We start from the raw sequence: 20,022 nt of genomic DNA, 5'->3' as shown, positions 1-20,022 counted from the left end.
CATACTACACCCCCTCCCCCATCTATCGTTTTTGCTCCTTTCTTTTCCTCTCGCTCTCTTTTCCATCTATCCTCCTCTCCATTACACATTCATCACTCGCTCTGTCCTTTTTCTCCTTCATCACATTCCGACGTCTCTCGCATCAACTTTCCCATTCTTCTCATCCGGCAAATCAAATTCTATCCCCCACCTTCCTCTCTCCTCATTACGATATTGTGGAAAAAGGAAAAAAAATCAACAGATTTAAACAGACAAATCAATCATCAGGTAATAGCCTCTTCGTTCGGGAGATCAAGATTACCGGCTGATGAATGAACACGCTCACTCTTTAGTTTCCTCTAAATGAGCTGCTGTCTCTCTGACTGTGGCATGGCAGTACAAACTGAAGCAGCATGTTAGATTTTTCTGTGCTTTACTAATTTGTGTTTATCTTGCAAATTATGTTTTATCTTGCAAATTTATCCGTTACAGTTTTTCTGAATTGCTAAAACACATTTCTTGAAACCATCACTCACTTTCTCAAAACCTTAAACACAAAGCCACATTTTCAAACCACATTGAGAGAACCTCTGACTCTTCTGGCAAAATCAAACAATTGCCTCAAAACCATTTTATCTGTGCTCAAAATCAAACAATGCTTTCAGATCATACACACAGCGAGCCAAAATCATAAAACACTACAGATCATTTGTTAGACACTACAAAAAAAAAAAAAAAAAAAAATGGAGAACACAGAATCCAAAGCATGCCATTACAGGAAGTAAATTAATTTTCCAATTACATAAAAAAGTATAGTAATGACAACGTACAGTAGTAAGGTGAATAAATGGTATACTGTATGCACTGCAAGTGTAGTAATGGATATTGTATAGTAGGCCCATCGAATGTCTGTATATTCAGCTCTTGCATACAGTGACCCAACTGCAAAAGCCAAAAAGGTTACAGTAAAAAACTCTAAATGAAAAGCATGTTATAGTCACTCAGAAGATTTGTGCAACTGCAGAATCAAGGTCAATGAGAGATTGATTATGCTTCAGCATCATGTCTTCATGTTTGGTCCGGCCAGAGGACTTTGTCCACATCACAGACAATGTCATCTCTGCAGGCAAAGGGAAAAACCCTAAAGCAGATCCAGCCTTGACAACATTCTCCACACCTGCTCTTTCTCGTCCTCCTCCTCTTCCTCCTTGTTCATTACCTCTTACACACATACTCTTCCTCATCTCTCTCATATATTGTTACCATGGTATCAACATTCAGAGCAACATTTTGAGTCAATTTTGGGACTCTGAACTGATTTGTACAGTTGGTTTGATCACATCATTAGAAATAAGTGTGAAAAAATTTTGAATCGTTGTGTGTAAACGATGACAACAGTGTTGTAGTTATGTTTAACTTTTGCCTGCCTGTGTTTAGCATTTTTAAAACATAAGTGCATCACAGTGCGAAATGTGTTTTAGTGAGTGAGAATGTGTTTAGAGTTTTGAAAAAAGAGTGTATGAGATTTGCAAACAGTGTTTTAACTACCTGAACTTGTTTAATGTTTTACAGAAAGAGTGATTTATTCGGCAAATTGGTTTAGGCTATATTGAAAATTTGGTTCAGAGAATGGGGTTTAGTGTTTTAGCAATTCAGAAAAACTGTAGTACAGTGGTTCTCAACCAGGGGCCGGGGTCCACTAGGGGCCATCAGTAAACTTCCAAGGGGGCAGCGGGATGACTTAAAATGAAGTAAAAACAGGTAATAAAATAAGTCAAAACAACAAAAAATCAAGAAATTTTTATTATAGATATTTTAAATATGTGTAGATAACATTGATATTTAATATATATAGTGAATTTACATTTTTCTAATTATGCCAAGCTCTAAAAAAAATATTGGGTAGAAATTATGAGTACATTTTTTTCAGTCCTCATTCTTAATCCCAAAAAATGGAAAAGTCATGGGGTCATCCAATATTGTACAATAAAAACAATATTGGATGCGATTATAACTTGCAATTGTGAGTTTATATCTCACTATTCTGACTTTATAACTCGCAATTGAGTTTATATCTTATACTGACTTTAAACCTCACAAATGTGAGTTTAGATCTTACTATTCTTATTTAAAATCTCACAATTGTGAGTATATATTTCAGAATTCTGACTTTATAACTCGCAAATTGTGAGTTTGTATCTCACCATTCTGACTTTAAACCTCGTAATTGTATTTATATCTTACTATTCTGACTTTTGAAAAGGTTGAAAACCACTGTGTTAATATCTATTACAGTTCATGCGAGTGGTGTTTTAGTCACACTAAACAAACAAAGTTCATGTAAATCCTAAAGTGTGTCAATTTTGTCTCAGATTTTTCTCTTTAAATTCATTAATACAAATACGAATAGAAACACGATTCAATTGTAATGAGAATGCAGCAAAATTATCTCTGTCATTTTTGTATGCTTTGGCCTTGTCTGGATTTTTTTTTTTTTAAATACTATTAATTTTTTTATGTGTAAAACTTTTTTGTAAAAAGGAAAAAAAAATACTGCAACTTTTCTTTGATTTTTATTCCCTTTGGGATTGCACATATGCAATTCAAATAAGTAAACAAATATTGAAACTATTCTGATTTACTCAAAGTAACAATGCACAGCAGGCGCTGATTTGCACTGATTTGAGTGTGCAGGGTTTGCAGTGATTTCTTGTGTTGTGTCTAGTGTTTCTTGTCTAGTGGGCACCGTGTGTGTGTGTGTGTGTGTGTGTGTGTGTGTGTGTGTGTGTGTGTGTGTGTGTGTGTGTGTGTGTGTGTGTGTGTGTGTGTGTGTGTGTGTGTGTGTGTGTGTGTGTGTGTGTGTGTGTGTGTTTGTGTGTGTGTGTGTGTGTGTGTGTGTGTGTGGACATTGGTGTCATGGCTGAAGGCATAAAGTGAGACCTACATTTCCCTGTCCAATGATTCCCTTCTGTGGCCGGGAGGCACAAACTGCCAGCTCTGAATTAGAGTATTAAGGAGAGATATTCCACATCTAAAGTGTGTGTCTAACTTCCATTCTTTAAAATTTCTTCTTTTACATTCCACAGAAGGAAGTAAATCATACAAGTTTGGAACGACATGAGGTTGAGTAAATCATGCCAGAATTTCCATTTTTGGAAATGGAATTCCCTTTAAATGAAATATGTATATGATTTGTCTCTGTCCACGTATAGAAAATGAATGATGCATGCAAAATCATGTCAGAGTTTGTGAAATTGTTTGTGATAATCGTTCAACTAGTTCAAGATACAATGCATTATTCACTGCTGCAATTTATATGTTTATTTCCTCTGCAAAATGTTAATATTAAGCAGTAATGTCATGCAGCCCAGTTGGCCATATGCAGACCTCCAGCAAGAAACAACAATCCAGCGACCTGGTAACCTCCAGCAACAAAATCATTATCAGTCTAAATGATTTTTATATTCTCTTTGCATGGGATCTCTCTTTTGGATCCGTCTCTCTCTTTCTCTTACCCGAGTGTCAATATCTGCATCATGCTGTGAGACATGATGTTAGGTATTAGCCTCTTGCTGTGTACCTGTCAGTGTCTGTCTGCCCATCTCCAGCCTTCTCTATCCTCCTACCTCTCCTTTTGACACCTTTTCACTCTCTTCATTCTTATTTCCCGTCACTGTTGCTGGATGTCTATCCACGCATATCTGTTTTTCTCCCTCCCTCTCCTTCTCCCTCTCTCTCTCCTGTTGTGGTGATCAAACGTGCCTTGTATGTCTCTCTGCAGTGCTGTGTGATCAGAGTGGAGAGTGAGCACAAGAGAGAGAGACTGTGTGTGTGGTTGGTTTCTCCGAGACCCGAGGAACATGCTGTCCCCTTCTGGCTGGGAATACTAAAGGCACAATCCCACAGCTGCTGCCTTTGTGTCTCTAGCCCCTGACCACACTTATATAAGCCCAGACTACAAAGCCAACTGTCCAGCAAGCCTAAAATTCAGCATGTCTCTGCCATCCATTCAGACAGTCGGGATTGAGATGCGCCACAGAGCTGTGCTGTATCTGTTGGGGGGTCTCGAGCTTGTGATGCTCATAAAGCAGCTGGCATCTGATTCTGAGCTCAGCTGAGTTCACCCAGGTCAGGCAAAGTTTAGGAGACTCGAAGATTATTGAAATGATAACTTGGAAAAACACGGAAAAAGAGTGGTATGCTGCCTTGATTTGAAATGGAAACTTTCTTTAAAGGTAGTGTGTTAACACACACACACACACACACACACACACACATGTACATAGATAGGCTACATATATATAAATATATATATATATTGCCAAAAGTATGGGACACCCCTCCAAATCATTGAATTCGGGTGTTCCAATCACTTCCATGGCCACAGTTGTATAAAATCAAGCACCTAGGCATGAAGACTGCTTCTACAAACATTTGTGAAAGAATGGGTCGCTCTCAGGAGCTCAGTGAATTCAAGCATGGTACCGTGATAGGTTGCCACCTGTGCAATAAGTCCATTCGTGAAATTTCCTCACTACTAAATATTCCACGGTCAACTGTTAGTGGTATTATAACGAAGTGGAAGCAATTTGGAACAACAGCAACTCAGCCACGAAGTGGTAGGCCGCGTAAAATTACAGAGCGGGCTGCATGCTGAGGCGCACAGTGCGCAGAAGTCGCTAACTTTCTGCAGAGTCAATAGCTACAGACCTCCAAACTTCGTGTGGCCTCCAGACTAGTTCAAGAAAAGTGCGTAGAGAGCTTCATGGAATGGGTTTCCATTAGGGCTGAACGATTAATCGCAATAAAACCGCACGCGATTTGGCAAAGGCTGCGATTATTTTATGCGCAGCTTGACAGTGGAGTGCGGCTGGTTGGTAGTAAATACTGCCCCATTTGTACGCCAGAGGGCGCCCTCATACAAACACGATAAATATGCCCCGCCACAGAAGTACAATAATGCACATCATTCCAGGAAATCCCTATCGCTGTAGCAGAATAAACAGAAGATTGAAACGCTTTGATTAAACATGACTTATAAATACACGACTGCCTTATTCTGTGTAAGAAGGCACATCATCTCACAGAAGGATGCTCAACTGTCGTTATGAAGTGAGTTTGGAGTAAATGCATGTTATGTTTTCTGTTGGACAAGAGGTTCATAAATGCTTCTCATGTTTTGGAAAGATGTTTGACGCGTGTTGTTTTTTTCAAATGCATGTTATAAGTGACTCAAACTCACAGTGCTTTCAGATGGAGCAGCGTTTACAGAGCCGTACATCAATGACAAGCTGCGCATAAAAAATAATCGCAGTAAGTCATCTCTATTTAAGTGCGATTACATGTAAAGTGCGATTAATCATTCAGCCCAGTTTCCATGGCCGAGCAGCTGCATCCAAGCCTTACATCACCAAGTGCAATGCAAAGCATTGGATGCAGTGGTGTAAACTAAGCACGCCGTCACTGGGCTCTAGAGCAGTGGAGATGTGTTCTCTGGAGTGACGAATCACGCTTCTCTGTCTGGCAATCCAATGGACGAGTCTGGGTTTGGCGGTTTCCAGGAGAACGGTACTTGCCCTGACTGCATTGTGTCAAGTTTGATGTAGGGGGGATTATGGTGTGGGGTTGTTTTTCAGGGGTTGGGCTTGCCTTGGCCCCTTCTTCCAGTGAAAGGAACTCTTAATGCTTCAGCATACCAAGACATTTTGGACAATTTCATGCTCCCAACTTTGTGGGAACAGTTTGGGGATGGCCCCAATATTTCACAATATTTATTTTTTTAATGTAGTTTTGATCCTACAAATGCAGCCCTGGAGAGCATAAGATACTTCTTTTAAAAACATTAAAAAAATCCTAACAACCCCAAACTTTTGAATGGTGTGTGTGTGTGTGTGTGTGTGTGTGTGTGTGTGTGTGTGTGTGTGATATATTAATATATAACTTATGTTAAAAAAATTATGATAGGCCTATGATGTCTTAAATAGTAAAGAAATAGTTTTTCCGCCTTTTTCATAAAAACAAAAGCAATTTCTGATTTTTTTTGTTTTATCCTGGTTATCGGCATTCCATAGCTAGAATAATGCTGCCTTCACGTGTTATCGGAAATGTCCTTCACACTTTTGAACAAGCTTGTTGCATTCAATGCTGCATCACGCCATGTCGTAATTAGTCTCAAAATGACAACGGGTGAAGTTCAATTTTGAGCTGTTTGGTGTGTTCGACTTGAAGCAGAGCTGCGAAGACCAGTCGGTGTATGACATCAAAGTACCGCGAGAGCTATTAGAGAGCGGGCTCCGCTTTCGAATCGCTCAATGTCTTTGATGTCATTACTTTGATGTCATATACCGATCGGTCTTCGCAGCGACCACTTCATGACTTCAAATTGTACACACCTGTTCATGTCTTCGTACTGGGAATTATGCGTTTCTATGGCAACACTATATGCACCCACAGGTAGAGATGCAAACCATTCAGATGAAAACCGTAAAGCAGGGAGCAGCCCTATGTTCCCACAGCCCTATGTTCCCACAAATGGCCTACCCCTGACCCCACCCCTAAACCTACCCGTAACTGGGATTCAGACAATGTTCCCACAAATGGCCTACCCCTGACCCCACCCCTAAACCTACCCATAACTGGGGTTTAGACAAATCGTAACAAAAAAAAAATTCTTAGAAATGTGGGAACATAGGGCCGTGGGAACGTAGGGCTGACCCCGTAAAGCAGGGATGGGCAACTTCGGTCCTGGAGGGCCACTGTCCTACAGAGTTTAGCTCCAACCCTGAAAAAATCACCTGCCTGTAACTTTCTAGTAATCCTGAGGACCTTGATTAGCTTGTTCAGGTGTGTTTGATTAGGGTTGGAGCTAAACTCTGTAGGACATTGGCCCTCCAGGACCGAAGTTGCCCAGCCCTGCCATAAAGGGACTCTGCAAACGAGAACTTGGTTGAATGAAGTAATAATACTGCTCACGTGATAAAATATAATTTGAGAATGTAAAGAATGTAAATTATGGCACAGCACCAACAAATTCAGCTCTCTCACTCACACAATGAACAGACCGTGGCTAATTAGTAGCTATATCACCCATTGCTCAGCGCGACGATGATCAACCCTGTCCTTTGTCTCTCTTCACATGTACATACAAGGTGGGATGTCGTGCAGTTGTAGTGCGCCACTCGCCCTCTAGCGGTTAGCTGAGAAAGCGTGTGCTGGGCCTGTCTTCTGCTCAGGAGTCTGGTGATGCTGTTTGTTGCTGGCTTTAAGAATGCTGTGTCCATAGGAACCAGCTCAGAATACTGATTCCACAGTGCAGCACTTGTGCATCGGGGCTGCAGTTAGGCAGACTCTAGCCAAGGACTGTCCACTGTCTTTACCTCCTTCTCTTCCCAAGATAAAACAAATGTGTATTATATTTGGAATTCAATTTATGGCAACATATGACCACACACACACACACACACACACACACACACACACACAAAAAGATGGTTAAAGATATGCTCTACTCATACTGTGACCAGACACTGACAGCAAATAGGAGCTTAAATACAACCAGATAATAAACTACAAACAATAATAACCTAAAAAACAAAACAACGTCAAGACAGAATATGACCCTCCTTAACTAGCTATGCTTTTATTACCATCGAGTTATATTCTGAGACGACATAAAAAAGATTTCTCAATTCTTCCAGAGCATGTTTTCTTTATATTGTATAGATGCTCTTGTCCTTTAGAAGACATCTGATCTGTGTGCGTTATGACACTAGTGGTGCTATGTTGGAAGTGTATTTGGGCATTGTATCTTCCTGAAATGCAAGGCAAAATAACCAAGGACAAATATTTATAAACATTTATACATTCACATTTTCAATCTGCAAAAACATACCAATATATAACATATATTTTCTGCATGAAACATACACTATAAACAATGATATTATTGAATATATTAAACAACACTTTTAGAGACCATAAACAATAATGAAGGGTATAGTTATGACATGAGAGGGGAAGAGGAGGAGGGGTGGAGAGCAGAAGATAGGACAGTGAGGGGAATAGCTGTTTGCCCTGCTAGAGCTCCTTACGTAAGAGCACTGTGCAGAGAGGAGACCAACACACACTCGCCCCTCGGCCACAATGACATACTGCTCCGGCCCTTTCATCCCTGCTCTTCCCTCTTTTACAACACACTCCATTATTATACCTCACAAGGAGGTCTGTATAATAACAGAAACATCTGGTCCTCCCTCAATTATTAGTTGATAGCTATTATACTAAGTAACGACATTAATTTAAATTATGTATACATTTCTTTCTATATAGTTTATAATAAAACAAAATGGATATAATGTACATTCTTTGAATTGACTAACTGGTAATAAATGAATAACAAAACAAATAATTGAACATCTTTCTTTTAATAACTGAAATATATAAGTAATTGCATTAAAGATTGTTGTAAATATGTGGAAATGTATAGTGTTTTAGCTAAGCTGTCAGTAGAGTAAACAGCTAGTAAGAAAGCTAGCTTAAATTAATATTAATAGTCATTATAATGTAGTTAACATGACAAATGTTGTAGGAACTGTAATCAGGTGCTAAAATTTTAAACTCATTAAAAGTTCTTTAAGGCAATGGGATCGCTTGAGGTCCTAATGGAAACCCTGATTTTGAGGGAGGATCTGATTTAATGTGACACCTGCATAAAAAACGTCTATCTTCAAAATCTGTATAACTGCAGTCCAAGGCTGTATACCACGGTTGCCACATCATCAAGCTCTGACGAAAGCCATCTCAATAGACCTTATTCAGAGCAGCGCCATGACAGGTATGAAAGCGAGGCTGTGAGGGATAGACTTGCCGTGTTTCCAATGGCATCCGCTGTAAAAAGCTGTATAAAGCTCCTAGATTACTTACAATTTTCCACAGCTTATATTGGCGGGAGTTTTTTGTCAATTGAAATTTCTTGGAAATATATTTTTCCAGTATTTCATGAACAGAACGATCCAAAAACACATTAAATAACAGTACAGCCCATTGAAGAGATGCATGTCTGTCCCTTACCGCCTCGCTTTCATTCCCATTAAAAATCAAAGATGGCGCTACTGTGAATAAGGTCCATTTGAAGGATCTTTGGAAGGCTTTGTATCTTTTGCGTCACCCACAATCCTTTGCACACATTCCAATTCACAAACTAGATTTGGCGGGAAACGAGTCGGCACTGAACTCCTGCATTAAAAGAAAGCCAGATAATATAAACATTTTTATTACCAAGTATTTTTCCCAAATTGATTTTTAATAGTATTTTTGTGCCGTGACCGCATGGGTGGAAACCTTCATGTAGCCAGCAGACTTACTAGACCATCTCGTTCTAGTGTTCATTGCTGAGGACACAACCTAGCTAGAATGCCATTCAGTCTACCATTTAAAAAGCACCCTTTGAGCCAATCACCGCTGCAAATGCCATGTGATCAGGCTAGCATGCTAATTAGCCAAACCTTGATCCCTTGGTTTTTCCCAGTGAAACCCAGGTCGATTCTAGGATTCATGTGTCTAATAATCAAAACCGTCTTTCATCTCCCCTATCTCTCTCTGATGCTTGCTTGAAGTGGCCAGTTAAAGTATTAGTAAGCCTTTCTCTTTGAAAAAGCACAAAAAAGACAAGCTGCGACAGAAAAGTGATGACAACACTCCAAGGTCTAAGCTCATCACAAAACGACGGAGCCATCCTTTATAAATCCTTATGAATATTGCCGTAAGGGTTGTGGGTGAGGGGCGAAGCAATTCTTGCCAAGAGTGCAGAAAATCTACCATGTGAGGAAAGAGAAAGGCCTAAATAGTGTGTGAAGAGCTTCCAGGGTTCTTATTACGCTGTAAAATGATGGGGGAAGCAGTTTTGCAACGAGTCAGTGAGGACAAAGAGTCTTAATTAGGTGAGCTCCCTTTGGACTCTGTCATAAACAAAAGCCTCAATCCTAACTTGACACCCCCCGATGCACAGAGGGAGGCTTGGTTCTCAAGGACAAAACCTACAGGCCTTGCGTAACTAAACTATTGTTGCTTGAGATCGCTACAGCAAAATTTACACACATGGAAAACAGGCAGAGGTGCAATGAAAGTCCTCAGCAGCTCTCGTCCAACTGTGATGTAATGGTGGGATTGGGTGGGAGGCCAGAGGGAGTGGGGAAAGCCAGCTGTTTCTTTGCTGTGGACATCTGGGCATGAGTGCTGTGGGGAGTTGCAGTTGGACAGATGAATGTTTGTTCAGGAAGGTAGAATTCCTGACACAGCCCTCATCAGCCCTATCATCTCTCATTACAATGCTGCCGTCAGTCTGTGAGCCAATTAGCTCTTTATTAAAGTGATTTTGCAGATTATTATACACCTGCTTTGAGATGTAAGCTTGTCAAATATGGAAGACTGTAAAAAGTTGCACATAGAACAAGTATTTTGTCAAAGGCTCAAGCTAAGATTCAGTGCAGACTTTTCCAACCTCGTTCTGAATCAACTTTTGTCCTCCAGGAGCCATGTGAATGTACAACACTAATTAAGGTATATAAAGCATTCATTATTGACCAAGCACCTGAAGGCCAGGATTTTCGCTGAGTCGGGGGGTTCTACAAGGGTGCCATTGATCCACTTTCTGCTCTGCAGCATTGCTTTCGTGGAGCAACCTTTCACAGAGGTCATTCACAGAAAACAAAGTTAGATCACTTTTCTTGGCAAAGGAGCCCATAGATCTAAGATTATGGCAGCTTTTAATTTTATTATTTGGTTTCAGTTTTAATGGACACAACATTACATTTCAATTCTGTCTGAGCATTTGGAGAAGACTTAAAGTCAGCATGAAAAGGAAAAAAAGGAAAAGCTAGTCTTTTCTTCCCTATTGTGACGTACAGCTGATCAAACTAGAAGTGTCGAGCACCAGTGTTTATCAATGAATGGGCCTTCAAAATGACTTATTTAACAAGACAGAAGTATTAGGCAAAAAAATAAAATAAAAAAGTTTCCCCTTAAAGGTTTAGTTCACCCAAAAATGAAAATTCATTCATCATTTACTCACTCCCATGTCGTTCTAAACCCATAAGACTATCATTCATCTTCAGGACACAAATTAAGATCTTTTTGATGAAATCTGAGCGATTTCTGTCCAGCTACACAACTGACACTGAGAAATACTTTAAAGAGATCGTAAAAGTAATCCATATTGAGCAGTTTAGCCCACATTTTCTGAAGAGATGCAATCCCTTTATATGATGAACAGATTTATTTTAGGCCTTTAATCACAAACATTAATTCTGGTAAACGAAAGGCCAAACATGCTCAATTGACGTGCAAGAACCAATCAGGTTCATTCTCGTGTTATACAGCACATTTGAGCTTCCGCAAGAACAATGAGGTTCATTCTCACTATTGCATGTCAAGAAGGCTCAGTTGAGCTTCCATTTATGGTTGCTGATCAAAGTTTATACATGAATAAAAGCCTAATTTATTTATGGTCATCATATAAAACATAAGTCTCTCCAGAAAATCGACTTAGATCATAGAAATAATCCATATGAATACTTTTTGAAGCATCAAAGTGTCAGTTGTGCAGCCGGAAAGTCTTCTTCAAAACAACCTTCATTTGTGTTCCGAAGATGAAACAGTCTCACAGGTTTGTAATGACATGAGAACTTTCATTTTTGGGTGAACTATCCCTTTAAGAACCAGCAACACAATCTTCAGCTACAATTTATTTAAGGTTTCTCATTTAAAAAATTTGATTTTTAGTCCTAGAAAGTCATTAATTTAACATGCATTATGTGTATTGCCAATTTAAAATGTTTCTTTGGGCTCAAGAATGTTTAAAATTTTAAAAACTTAATCAGCATATTAAAATTAAAAGCGTCACATTCAATTGTTAAGAGCCCTGTTAGGACAATCAGCTCAGTGTAAAATCTTAAACTATATAGAGGGACTATAATTTAATATTAAAAACAAATAGACAGACATTGTTTTGTTTATTTTTATTAAACAACTCTGCAGTACTGCATGACAACACCAGACAGAGCAGAGGACGAGCACATTTATGCCATCTCCTCCTTGGCGAGACGGTCTTTCTTGAGGGGGCCCTGTTGAGAAGATGAGAAAAAAAATTGTTACCAGCTAAATCAAATTAATTACTGCATGTTTTAAAAGAACAACTGGAGTCATGTCATCAGAGAGTGAACAGGGAGAAAGCACAAAGGAGGCACTACTCCCCTGCCTCACCGAGTTTTAATTTTGCACTGGAATGGAACCCAAATCTCAGACTGATTGGCTGAAACAGGTTACGAACAGTGCACTGATGATGTGCCTAGGATCATGAGTCAGCAGATTCATTGCATTCAGCAAAGGTTGTCACTACAGGTCAGTTACAGGCAACAAAGTATACGCAATGTCATTCAATTTTGATCTCTACGGGATAGAGGTCTAAATGCTACCACTTAAAGCTCCTTTTAAAGGATCCAGCCAAGCATGATGCGAGTCAACCACAGAGCGGCGATGAGAGTCAGGTCAGTCTCACCATGCACTGACACACCCTGTAGACCCAGGCCTAATTCTGACCAACATCTTTAGGCCGCAGTCTGAGAGAGTGCAGCGAGAAACCATTGAGTCAAAGTTGTCACACACTCACCATGAAGTTTTTCTTCTCCTCGATGGTCTGGAAACGTCCATGACCGAACTTGGAGGTGGTGTCGATGAATTTGAGTTCGATCTTCTCCTGAGCACGGCGGCTGGTCTGGACCAGAAGAGATTTGCGCAGGGTCAAAACCCTCTTCTTGGTTCCGATCACACAGCCTTTCAGCATGAGGAAGTCGTTGGTCACCTCACCATAGTGCACAAATCCACCCTAGGGAAACACAAGAGTCAGTTTAAAAACCAACTACATAGTCTGAAGTAACCAAAAACCACATCAGATAGACATCTAGACACTCACGAGGGGGTTGATGCTCTTGTTGGACAGATCATAATCAGTAGAGGCGTTGCTCTTAACTACTTTTCCATCCTTGGTGTGAAAGCCCACACCAATCTTGTAGATCTAATAAAAATAAAAAAGGATGTAAGAGAAGACACGCACAAAAGTGATGCCAAAGGAACACTTGAGTCTATTTCGGAGGCCTCACCTTCTTGTTGATCTCAGTTCGGTGGTGGTAGCCTTTCTGACCAGCACGAGCAACAGAGAAAGCCACACGGGCAGGATGCCAGGCTCCAATACAGGCCACCTTACGCAGTCCACGATGGGTCTTGCGGGGCAGCTTCTTTGTGTGCCAACGGCTTGTCACACCTACAGTAACACACCTTTGATCAGAAAAGGCCTCTTTGAAACTCATTTGCTTATAATATGGCAAGTGTGCTGTCAGAAGGAAGGCAGCATGGGAGTTTCCTCATGCGTTTCGGGCGCCATGCCTGACGCGATTAATCCATGTCTTTCATCATTATGAGCACAATGCTTGTCAAGTCAAAATTAAAATCATGGGAACGGACAGATGTTGAACAAAAAGCTATCCACATACCCTTGCATCCATGACCCTTGGTAACGCCGATAACATCAATCATCTCATCCTGAGCAAAGACATTAGAGATGGGAACTGACTGCTCGAGCTTCTCTCTGGCCCAGTCAACTTTATCAGCGATAGAGCCACCATTCAGTTGAACCTCCATCAAGTGGGACTTCTTCTGTCTGTGGGGCAGCAGGCGCATCTACAGACAAAACAAATGTTTGGTAAATCTTCATGACAAAACATATCCAATTATAAGAAAAGTAATCATACAACCAAGACTTTAATCCAGGTTTTAAATGTATACAGTTCTGTGTACGCCCCAGCTTGACAATGCTCAATTTCATTGTAAATTAAGTAACTACATTTTATAAGATTGAATTGAACAATTTCAGTAGGGGTGGGGGAAGAGATTTCACAGGACCCCCAAGTTAAAAAGATGGTCTACTCCAAGCTCACCTGTGTGTGGGCAATGATGCGAATGATCTGGCAGTACTTCTTCATGGAGGCGAAGTCTTTCTCCAGCTGCTTCTTGCCCTCCTCATCTTGCCACCTCTTGCAGTACTTGGTGAAGGCCTTCTTCTTGGACTTGTACCTGAACGTGGTAGATGAGGGCAGGGGAAAAGCACAAAGAAAGGTTGGCACAGCCCCTTCATAGCCTAGTGGGCCAGTGGAAGGAGACTGGGCATAGCTGCTTTGCCCATCCTCATGGTGAAGGGGAGGCGTCGACAGCAATAGGTAATTTCGGCTCATGGCACGGTTTCTAAGGAGCCCTTTCCACCGGCCAGAGGAGCCCGGAGCTCATCAGGGCACAAGGCACCTGAGCGGAGCTGCACCACACCGACACATTAGAATGGCTCAGGAAAACGTGACTGTTTAATCTGGCCAACATCTATTAGCTCCAGACTAAACATGCAATCAATCATACGTTTTCAAAACCAAGCCTTACCAGTTCTTATAGAAGCGACGCTTGCACTCGTCACTGATGTGCTCAGCAAAGATGGTCTTGAAAGAGCGCAGGCCACGCGGGGTCATGACGTATCCAACAACACCCACTACAACCATGGGAGGGGTCTCCACAATGGTCACTGCCTCAACCACCTCCTTTTTGTTGACCTCTAAGAACAAGGACAAGCTAATTAGCTGCAAACAATAAGACTTCAGATATCAAACATCAAGCTATACTTAAGAATGCAGGTTTAAGACTTGATTATGCAACTGCTCTCAGTACTCGACATTCAGCAAGGGATTAGAAGCCCAAATATGTCCGCCCGTCGAGGATTTCATCACTGGCAGGCACACTACAGGCAAAGTAGAGCACTTTTCTACATGCAACAAAATCTGAACACTTAAACGTTAACTCACTTGAGCCAGGTCTGTCAACCTCACGGACGATGTGGGTCATACCAGCCTTGTAGCCAAGGAAAGCAGTCAGGTGAACAGGCTTGCTGGGATCATCTTTAGGGAAACTCTTCACCTTACCACGATGGCGTTTACACCTCTTGCGTGGCAGGAAGCCCAGAGATCCATGGCGTGGGGCCGAAAACTTACGGTGAGACTGAGAAAGAAAAAAAAAAAAGTTATTCAGCATCATATTCTTAAGTTCTGAGTCTGAAAAATCAGTGTTCTGACATTCTGTAAAATTCCACAACTGGCGTAATTATGCTAGATACAAACTTTAAAAAAAAAAAAATTCATAAAGAGCAATTTCTAACAGAAAAAACATCTGAAGGGGCCCGGCTCAAACAGAATGCATTTTCCCCCATTCCACTGCACTACTTAGGCTAGTCTCTTGCATAATCTCGTGCATGACGAGATGCGCAAATTAAAAAGTTTTAAATTTAGTATTTTTAAATTTAGGCTCTCATTACATTGTTGAAAGCATAAGAAACAAGTGGAAAAACTACTAAACCATTTTATTAATGTTATGCCATGTCCTCTTGTAGTGGTCACCAAGACTCTTTTTTAAAATAAGTTCCATGATTTTTTTTTTTAAAACCAAACTTTGTATAAAGATGATTATCAGCTGTTATGAAAGATAACAGAATAAATTGATAAACCATTTTACTTTATGCAATATGTGGTTAAAATGTTCATAAATGGGTAGTCCCATACAATACAATGCATCTAATTTACTTGTGTTCTTGGGGCAAAATGTAACAGAAATAGTAATAATGGGCAACATTTTCATAGCTACTATTTCATAGGAATATTGATATTTCTTTCCACATTCACTTGTCTCTCAGATTGCCTAAAGAACATGCTGCAAATCATGCGTCCTCTACAGTGGACATCAAAATGAATGCCCCGTTTTGTAACAAAATCATATTGATTAGAAATTTAATATAATTAAATACAAATTAATACAATTAATACAAAATAAAATACAAAATATTATCATTCTCCATGGGGTGGTGTGGGAGGGTGGATAAGACACATGCCTTTGGTGTGAGAGACCCGGGTTCGAATCCACTGTGAGACACCAATGTGTCCCTGAGCAAGACACTTAACCCCTAGTTGCTCCAGAGGCGTGCGACCTCTGACATATATATAGCAATTGTAAGTCGCTTTGGATAAAAGCGTCAGCTAAATGAATAAATGTAAAATGTAAATGTCCATGAGTGCTAAATTTGATCACTAAATTCATTAAGTAATTTTTAAAGACCAGAATGTCATGAGACCTATTAGACTTAAAACTGTGACGTGTATGGTGTCAGAGAAATTCACTACGAAATAAAGTCCACTACAGAGGACATAAGTCTATTTCTGGGTTCCAGGAGCATAAACGGCAGCGTAAAAAAATTACTGACTGCACCTTTAACTTGCGGCTGTAAAATTTACTTGGTCACCTCAAGAGACAGTAAGGCCCTACAAAGAACAGCGTAAAGATAAACCATAATGAAAATAAAACTCAGAAAAGGCCAATTTAACCATCAGAAAGGATTATAATATCTAACTAATGCCTTCGTGTTTCCAAAAACATTCAAATCGTTTATGTGTTAAAGCTCAAAGCAGAGAAGAATGCGGCCATTTTCCCCTACGGTCAATCACACACACATGTGCAAAAAAACTCAGGCGCAGAGATTAATTATAATCTATAAACACAGCAAACCAGTCGTTTTGCCTTCTATGTGCAATATATTGAACATGAGGAGTCTAAAATAAGCAGGATGCCTTTGATTCAGGTTGGATTGTGAAAAAGAGTCAAGAACTCACCATTTTGTCCCCGGTCCGATTGAAAGAGATCGACTGAGAGGCGGTGCTTCCTTATAAAGCAAAACGGGCGTTCGACGCGTGTGCGTCACGGAATACGCGTGTGCGTCACGGCATACGCGTCTCGTACGTTACGCTCCTCAGTGGCGTGAGCAATACCACATTGTGCTCAATGTGTAGGTGAAGTCCATACGATGTGAAATTTTCACATTTATTCCTTCTGTGCCAAGATTAATGTCAAACACAAATAAGAAAATCTATAATATGCAACCAATCTTACTTAATGTTTCTTTTCTTTGCACAATTTTTAGACGGAAATAGGTTGCTGTAGGGCTGAGCGAACATGGGTAGAACTCTTTACTGCCTTAGTACTAGAAGGCTACTTCAGAAATCCCTTTAAAGATGTAGGCTACATGTGAATTAAACGTGGCACAATGGCCTTCTTCATCACAGTATGCTAATGCCTGTTTAGTGCAAGGGCTTCATCAATATGCTGGTTGAGGACTGTTAGGACACTCATTGAGTCGATTACACCTCAATGACACATCTGTACCATTTGCTTCACAGGACACATGTGCTTTCTACTACTATTTATCTACCACTGTGTTCTAATGTATAACTATGTCTTGTTTGGTCTCATCTGACAGCTTATAAACTGAATTGAAAGGTGGTGAACTTAATAGAGAGTATCTAATGTACAATCTAGGTCCTACTGCTTAACCCTTGTGTTATGTTGTGGGTCAATTTGACCCATTTAGATTTTCTAGTTGTTGTAAATACTCTTTTTTCTTGATATTTTGTGACTTTTTCTCATTTATCATCATGAACATGCATGCAAAGTTGTGTTTTGACATATACAAACAAAATTACTATTACGTTTGTGATGTTCGCGGGTCAATTTGTCCCACATTGTTTAACGCTCTAATGCAACTGTACCGACCCAAAATAATACAATTATTTCGGGTTTTTTTACTACCTTGAAGCTAAAAATGAGCTTTTTCCACACTTATTTCAATACAGAAAAATATTTTGTCAGCCACAGATGGTAAAAATGAGCTATCATTTATTTTTTCAAGCTACCTGAAATAATATTAAACCTTTATTGTTTTTTTCTTGATATGTTGTGACTTTTTCTCATTTATCATCATGAACATGCATGCAAAGTTTCAACATGCTGATGTGTTTTGTCATATATAAAAAAAGTACTATTACGTTTGTGATGTTCGTCGGTCAATTTGACCCTCACAGGCAGCTATTCAAAAGCAATAGTACGACACAAAATAAAACCATTTATTTTATGTATGTCAGGGCACTTCAACTCCAGTTCTAAAGTGCAAGTCTATCTAAAAGTGCTCTAACCCTAACCAAACACACTTGAAAAAGCTAAATCACGGTGTTCAGAATTAATTGCAAATTACAGACAAGAATCTTTGTCAGACACAGAGTAAAATAAGCTCTCATTTCTATATTCAGTATATCTGAAATACCTAGCTTTAACCAAACCTTCAAAGGCAGCTGTGCAGAGCCAAAAAAAAAAAAAAAAGATTTTTTTTTTTTTTGTATTCAAAAGAATTTTTGTTATGTTTTGTTTCTCACTCCCTTGTGAGTGAATAATGAGCTTTCCCACACTTTTGCTCAGTGTGGCATGAGACTTTGACATAGACAGCAGGAAAAATGAGCTCCCAAAGATTGACAGTAAAATAAGTAATTTCACAGGTTTTTGAGTGTGATACTGATACAGATGAAGATGTTTCAGAGTTAGAGGATGCTTGAGAGATTGAGGAAAATGTTGTTGAAGATACAGAAAAAGAATGAAACTAGGGAACTATAGGTCTTAGGAAACTAGGGAAAGTTAACTTATAGGAAAAGTAAACATTATTTTCCTTATACAGCAAAATTTAATCTTCAGTTAATGTTCTAAGCATAAAATGTAAAAAAAATAATAATAATAAAAAAAAAGGAAACCGTAAAAAAAGTCAGTATACTGTTTATTTTCACATTTTGTCAAAACAAACCGGTTTTAAATAATAATGATTAAAAACATTTTCATAAATCAAATTTTCAGAAATAATTTGTTTGTAATGTTTGACAAATGTTGATATTAAAAGTTTACAGTTTGTACCTGAATTAGGGTAAGTTTGACCCGCTCCATAAAAGGGTGTACACAGAGTGCACGAGGGTTAAACATGCATTAAGGAGAATGTTAATGTTCTTCTCCCCCTCTTGATCACCAAACATTTGCCATATCTTTTGGTTTTCTGTCAGTTGGCTTTAGTGTTGGTATTCCACTCATGTTTAACAATGCTTTGCTCAGGGTATAAGAAGGAAAGATAACTGTTGATCGGGGAGAAAGGCATTAACCCTGCCACTCCTGCACACCAGTGCGTAACCTCAAACTACAAGAAAGGCTTTTACGCCCTCTCCTGCACAGCAGTGCGTCATTTGTTATAAGTTGTTCTATACAGGATGTTGTTCTATTCTAATGTCTGTATTTAAATATGTTATGTAATAAATAACTTTGCATGCTTTAAAGATTCCTTTTACACTGATAACGTTGAAAGCTTAAGAAATCAAAACTTTTGTTATCTAAGCAGTCAGGTTAAATCCTAAATGTTCCTATCAGTTCTAATAAAGACTTCTACTTTTAAAGAATAACAGCTTTAATGGAGTCAGATTAATTATATTGGAGTGAGGTGAATCTATAAACAAATCACACAAATGCAATCATATAAAATCATACCAAGTCTACCATAGTTCCCACCAAAGTTAAAATTAGATCATTTATTTATTTGCCCTCACATTGGTCCAACCCTGTATGTCTGTCTAGAGTGGAATAAAGATGATGCTCAGCAGAGTGTCCAAACTATTTTTTTTATTGTTATTTTGGCCATACAGTAGAAGTGGATGGGGGCCGGTGACAGCTGTGGTCACCATTCACTCTCATTGTACAGAAAACAGTCATTTAAACATTCTGCTGCTGGGTAACTCTTGATGTGTTGCTTGCAAAAAATGACAGTCGTATCACGGCATGGAACGACATGAGGTTGAGGAAATGATGACAGAATTTTTATTTTTGAGTGAACAATCATTCTGCTCACATCCCACAAGGGCCATCACAGACATATTAAATTATTTGTTAGATACTTTCTCTAACATTCACTCAGAAATGCAATCTATAACACATTTATGTAGTATGCTTCAGTAAATGCACAGAAATGATGCACGTTAAGTCGGCTAAAAATGAAACCTATAAGATGAAGTGGTTTTTAAATGTCTTTTATTAGATCAAATGTGAGAACTG

At 39.4% G+C, this 20,022-nt stretch overlaps 1 protein-coding gene across 1 annotated transcript; it reads right to left on the bottom strand.

Moving 5' to 3' along the window:
- Window positions 1-11,978: 11,978 nt before the first annotated feature.
- rpl3 (ribosomal protein L3) lies at window positions 11,979-16,805 on the bottom strand. Its single transcript, XM_079889271.1, has 9 exons — window positions 16,725-16,805; window positions 14,874-15,066; window positions 14,458-14,626; window positions 13,968-14,103; window positions 13,524-13,710; window positions 13,134-13,294; window positions 12,947-13,048; window positions 12,644-12,859; window positions 11,979-12,098 (listed from the first exon to the last, which is right to left on the bottom strand). Exons 1-9 carry the CDS (start codon window positions 16,725-16,727, stop codon window positions 12,054-12,056), a joined length of 1,212 nt encoding a protein of 403 aa, XP_079745397.1. The 5' UTR covers window positions 16,728-16,805; the 3' UTR covers window positions 11,979-12,053.
- Between the last annotated feature and the right edge of the window lie 3,217 nt (window positions 16,806-20,022).

Source organism: Squalius cephalus, assembly GCF_949319135.1.
Source record: "Squalius cephalus genome assembly, chromosome: 1".
NCBI classification, from domain to species: domain Eukaryota; kingdom Metazoa; phylum Chordata; class Actinopteri; order Cypriniformes; family Leuciscidae; genus Squalius; species Squalius cephalus.
The sequence above is the reverse complement of the archived record's forward strand: the minus strand, read 5'-3'. Positions and strand labels throughout refer to the sequence as shown.

Excerpts from the sequence above, each read along its gene's own strand:
- rpl3 (XM_079889271.1), bottom strand. Across the intron at positions 13,711-13,967 it reads GCATCATTGCCCACACACAG|ATGCGCCTGCTGCCCCACAG; the intron begins GTGAGCTTGGAG and ends TTTTGTCTGTAG. Across the intron at positions 12,860-12,946 it reads ACAAGAGCATCAACCCCCTC|GGTGGATTTGTGCACTATGG; the intron begins GTGAGTGTCTAG and ends GTGTTTCCCTAG.